We start from the raw sequence: 5,646 nt of genomic DNA, 5'->3' as shown, positions 1-5,646 counted from the left end.
ACAGTTGTAAATTCCTGCAGGTTTTCCCTGGTGCATTTCAGAAGAGGGAAAACAAACACCGATACCCCATCCTCCAGCTCCCTCCCCGCCTCCCAATTTCTTCTTCCCACCTACCTCCTCCCTCTCTCCGTCTCTACTCTTTCCTCATTCTCTATCTCTGTTTCTCTTTTGCTGTCTCTGTCTCTATTTCTGTCTTCTCACTGTCTCTCTGTCTCTCTTTTTCTGTGTCTCTTTCTGTCTCTCTCTCTCTCATGCATTTTCCACCATTTCCCCTCCCAGCCCCCCGTCCCCCTTCACTGAAGGCTCTCCACGTGTGCCAGGCGTCTTACAGATGAGATGTCACTTTCCATCCCAACCGCCTGGCACTGCCTCATTTGGACTTTTGGAAAAACTCTGGTTAAGAACGTGGGCTTTGGAGTTGGACAGAGGCAGCCGGCTCCAGGCCTGGTTCTTCCATGTAATCGCTGTGTAACCTTGGTCAAGGTACCTGACCAAACTCTCTGAGCCTCCACTCCCTTATTAGCAAAATGAGGTGAAAATGCCCCTCTCAGAGGGCTGCAGCGGTTCAAGGAGAGAATGGTGGTGAAACGTTACTCTCTGTTCTACTATGCAGATTGCTTGGGGGTCATCTGCAAACATCATTGGGACTTGGAGGTCTTTGTGGAAGATGGTGACCACCTGAGGACTGAATGGAGTGAATGAATGAATGAGTCTATAGCAGATGATAAATGAATAAAGGGGCAAATGAACGAATGAGTGATAGGTCTACCTCCATGGGAGGAAATGTTGGTACTTCTCCCCTAGACCTGTGCTCTGGGCTCCGACGTGTGTGCCCACTGATTCCACGGCTTTTCAGAGCACAAAAGCTTAGCAGCACCCTGTCCCTTTATTTCCTCTGCCGTCTTCCCTGTTCTCACTCCGATCCTGTCCCTTCTCTGGCGTCTATTTTCTCCATCTTCTCGCCGCCCCCCCCCCACCAGCTTCCTCTCCAGTTTCCCACTCAACTCCTTTTAGGTCCCCTTCTCCGCACTGCTCCCCTCAGCCTACTCGCCCCACTTCCCACCATAACATTTGCAAACTAGGGGTCCCTTCCTTATCCCAAGACACGAGTGTGAGAAAAGGCTTCGGACACAATAGTTACACACACACACAAAAAGGTTTATTTGATGAACCTCACTGACTAACAGGGTCAAAAAATAGCATAGACGTTCCAAAGAAGGGGCAAGTGGGGCAGCCGGCAGCCTCCTCCACCCTCTGTCCAGGATCACCGACGGGGCCTCAGGGGGCACCTCTTCCCTTCTGGGAGCTTCCTCCAGCCTTGAATGGAGGCTTTGGGGACAGCCCTGGACTGAGAAAGTGAGTCTGTCTGTGGAAGATTCTGGCCTGAGATGGGAAGAATGAGCTGAGATAAGTCCCTTCCCTTCTTCCCCTCCCTCTGCTCCCAGAGCTGGCTCCATCCCATCCAGGGTCAAGATGTCCACTGACATCAAGCTGGGCTCTTCCTGCCTCCATGGCTCATGTCTTGTCCTTCACGTCCAGAGTCCTCCAAGAACAAAACCCGGAATATACACACCCTGCCCTCGGTGCACAAAGGCCCCACAAGCATCTTCATCCTCAAAGCCTCTCTGGCGGTGTGGCTGTCATGCCACCAGTCTTGCTGTGACTGCTCCAGTCCCCGTTCCCAGCCCCCCCAAGAAGCCAAGCAGTCTGATCCTGACGGGAGGTGAGAAAAAAACCCACCCAGTGCTTTCCACCACATGGCAAGCAGGTGTCCCCCTTTAGGAAGTGGGCTACTGACCCTGGAAAAATAGTGATGAAGGAGATGCTTATAAATTCAAAGCAAGGTTGGCAGGCTTGGGAAAGGGGTCAAGGGAAGCTCCCATTTCCCTCATAGAACTAGGGACAGCGGCACAGGGACCCAGAGCACAAGACTTCCCCAAGCTTTGGGCGCCAGCTGCTTTGGGAAGGGATCTCCCTAGAGGGAGCCGGGGCACAAACACAGACTTCTCTCTTAAAGCGCGGACCAGCCGTCGAGCCCCCAGATCCAGTGGGGGTGGACTCATTTTTATTCTAAATCACCTCAGCATGTCCCTTCTTCCCTCAGGGATATTGGGTGAAGAGCAGAGATCTGGAGAGTGGCGGGGGGGGGGGGGGGGGCGGGTGAGTTCATCCAAGTGACAAGTAACACGGGCACACCACTCTCCGTGCGATGCTCATCCTTGTTTACACACATGTGCACACACAAAGCAAGCGTCCCACCCCCACCAAAGTGACCCCTGGCACCCACTCACACCAGTGCCCAAGAAAAACATCCTGGAGATGTCGGGATGGGGTGGAGAGACAGGGAGAGAGCTGCGGCTCACGGTTCTGGAGGAGGTTGGAGGGATGAGGACTTGGGGAGGGAACCCAAGCAGCATTTAGACGAAATGCAGACTCCCCCTCTTTCTCCATCTTCCCTTCCCAGCTCCCCATTCATATCATGAAACCAAGGAGCCTGCTGCTTCATCAACCCCATTGCCTTCCAGTCCCCACAGAAAATAGAGGATGAAATAAAAGGGTCTAAGGAAATCTGTAGAAAGCATATCTAGTTGGCATCGTGGAGGGGCTGCAGGAAGGGAGGCCCCCTTCGTGGACGGCTCTACCTCCAGTGCCTGAAAGGACAGCAAAGCGCTCCAATTTGGAGGGAGGCTCTGGAGCCCTCAGCTGCAGAGATGGGAGCAGTCATTCTGCTGACACCCAGCCCGCCTCCTGCCCGGCCATTCGGCCATTCTCCCATTCCCTCCCGGGGCACTCAGGGAACCGGACAAAGAGCTTGAACAGGGGCAGTGTTTGCAAGCTTCAGGAGTTTTAACCCTTAGGAGCCCTTCAGAGCGAAGAAGTAAAAATGGAAAGGAGGGACTGAACGAGGAAGACGAGCTATGGGAGAGGGGGTGGGAGCCAGGAGGTACGGATTCTGAGTAAAAATTGCAGAGAGAAAGGGGGAAACAGAGAGAGGAAGAGGGGCGAGAGACCTAAAAGGAAATGGGGGGAGGAAAAAAAGCTGCAGATCCAAGAAAAATGCTGGGGGGAAATGAACTTTTACTGAGCCAGGACACACACATCATTTTAGTTTCTCCATTGTATACACGTAGAGAAACTGCGTCTCAGAGAGTTGAAGAGACTGCGGCAAGGTCAGTCTCACAGAGACTGAGTGGCCGAGCCCGGGTCTGCAGGGCTCAATCTCTCTCCACTAAACCACAAACCTCTGAACCAGAGCAAAGGGAAAAGGAGGACAAGGACACAGGCAGGAGGCAGGGAAAGGAGTCAAGTGCAAGAGAGAAGGTGCCCCCGGCGACCTGACCTTCAGAGAGCAAGGGCAAAGGCTGGGGCCGGGCGGAGGGCACCAGGCGCCCGCGATCCCAGCCCTAGTCAACCACGAGGGTCTCTTGGCTGTAGGGGATGGATTTCTCCTGCGTCGGCTCTCCGCCCTTCCCGCTGCCGGGGCCGGGCCCCTGGCTGTGCCCAGAGGAGTAGCTAGCCGACTTCTCCCCACTGCTGCTGTGGGAGGCTCCCCCGCACCTGCTCTGTCCCCAGCAGAGCACGGAGGCGCAGGCCTGGCGGAAGCGCAGGTCGAAGAAGGCGTAGAGGAAGGGGTTGAGGCAGCTGTTGACGTAGCTGATGCAGGTGCAGTAGGGGAAAACGTTCAGGAGGAAGATGTCGAAGTCGCAGGGCCAGTGCAGCAGGCTGCCCAGCATGTAGAGCGTCTTCACCAGGTGGTAGGGCGTCCAGCACAGGGCGAACGTCAACACCAGCACCACGATGATGCTCAGAAGCCGGCGCCGCTTCCGCAGGCCCTCGATGCGCTCCTTGCGGAAGTGGCCGGCGATGGTCTGGGCGATGAAGAAATAGCAGGTGAGCATGACGATGAAGGGCACCACGAAGCCCACGGCGGTGGACGAGACGCCCAGGCCCACCTCCCAGGCCCACTCGGAGCTCGGGCCGGCCACCATGGAGTAGTCCATGAAGCACTGCACCCTGGTGCTGTTCTCCACGTGGAGGATGGTGCCGGTGGAGCGGAACACCATGACCGGCACGGCCAGGAGGGCGGCCAGCGCCCACAGGACGGCCGTGGCCGCGGCCCCGCTCACCCGCAGCCGCAGCCGGGCGTTGGCCACGGGCCTCACGATGGCCAGGTAGCGGTCGAAGCTGAGGCCGGTGAGACAGAAGACGCTGGCGTACATGTTGACGAAGATGAGATAGCTGCTGAGCTTGCAGGCGAACGCCCCGAAGGGCCAGTCGTAGTCCCGGTACGTGTAGGTGGCCCACAGCGGCAGGGTCACCACGAAAGTCAGGTCGGCCACCGCCAGGCTGGCGATGAAGATGTCAGCCGAGCGCCTCTTCTCGCGGCTGCTGCGAAACAGGGTCCAGAGCACCAGGCCGTTGCCCGTGGTGCCCAGCAGGAACACCAGCATGTAGATGGCAGGGATGAGGGCCCCCGAGGACTTCCAGTCCGCGTACTCACACTCAGACTGGTTGTCCACCCCGTAGTAGTTGTCGAAATCTCCACCTTCCTCCATGCTGGGGAGCCAAGTCGGGCACGGGGTCCCGGGGGTACCAGCTCCGTGGCTGTGTCGCGCCAACTCGGCAGGTACCCTCAGCTGCTGGCTGGAGCCTCGGAGGGCAGGCGGGAAGGGCTGGAGGTGTCCAGAGCCCTTCCTAGCAGCCGATGGAGCTGCCTCTGGCTCCTCTGGACCCTGAAGGATGCCTCCCTCCTGCAGGCTTCCCTCCACCCGCTCCTGCCCTGCCCCAGCCTCAGCTCAGACACTTCCTCGCGCCCTCCTGAGTCTCTGTCTCCTCCTTGGCTGTCCCTCCCTCCTCCCACCTCCAGACCAGCCCCTCACTTGTGAGTCTTAGGATCTTGAAGTTACAGCCCACTTTTTTTTTTTTTTTTCCTTCTTGTCCCTGGGCAAGTGGACCAGATTGACCCCTGCAGTGCTGGGCAGAATGTTATCTGTGGTTTGCAGCCTGCTCTCCTCCTGGCCCAGTTTCTCTCCCTCCAGTTTCCTCTGGTGTTTGGAGAAGCCCTCCTCAGTCCTCTGCACCCTCCTGTTCTCACCCCCTCCCAGGCCCTCTAAATGGGGCAAATTATGCAGATTGAAACCCAGCCTGAGCTGGAGCCGGGGAGGGTAGGGGGCGAGGAGGGTGTGAGATTTCGCAGGATGGTCTCAGCCTCTGGCATGCCCTCCTGGTAGGCCAGTCTGTCTCCTCCGTCCTCCACCCTCCCCTCCCCTCCCGCCCTCCTAGCCCACCCCGAGCAGATTTCCCTCTATCCTTCCCCTCACACCCTCCTCCTTTACACCTCGGCTTTGACCCTCTCTCTGTGGGGATGTTTGTGGTCTACAGACCCAGTTATAGAGGGATTTGTCTACGATTCATAAGCTGTTAGCAGATTGCAGTTTTCAGATGGCACAGGAAGTTTTAGAGGGTCGAGGAGAGAGTCACAGAAGAAAGAAACCTCAGACGAAAGTATCTCTAATCAAGCTACTAAATCTATGGCTTGAAACTGAGGGGGGAAACTGAGGCTGAACAAGGTAAATGTCTTGCCCAAGTTCACAGGATAAATTTTGTTTTGCTTTTGTTGTTTGCTTTTCTTCTTCTCCAAGCACC

The 5,646-nt window shown here is 56.6% G+C and overlaps 1 protein-coding gene across 1 annotated transcript; it reads right to left on the bottom strand.

Moving 5' to 3' along the window:
• Positions 1–1,137: 1,137 nt before the first annotated feature.
• APLNR (apelin receptor) lies at positions 1,138–4,847 on the bottom strand. The gene has a single exon (XM_004264116.4). It carries the CDS (start codon positions 4,554–4,556, stop codon positions 3,405–3,407), a length of 1,152 nt encoding a protein of 383 aa, XP_004264164.1. The 5' UTR covers positions 4,557–4,847; the 3' UTR covers positions 1,138–3,404.
• Between the last annotated feature and the right edge of the window lie 799 nt (positions 4,848–5,646).

The sequence above is a fragment of the Orcinus orca genome, chromosome 8 (assembly GCF_937001465.1).
Source record: "Orcinus orca chromosome 8, mOrcOrc1.1, whole genome shotgun sequence".
Classification (NCBI taxonomy): Eukaryota; Metazoa; Chordata; class Mammalia; order Artiodactyla; family Delphinidae; genus Orcinus; species Orcinus orca.
This window is presented reverse-complemented; position numbering and strand designations above follow the sequence as displayed.

What these genes read in the sequence shown, in the direction of transcription:
- APLNR (XM_004264116.4), bottom strand. Translation starts at nt 4,556, where the DNA reads ATGGAGGAAGGTGGAGATTTCGACAACTACTACGGGGTGGACAACCAG.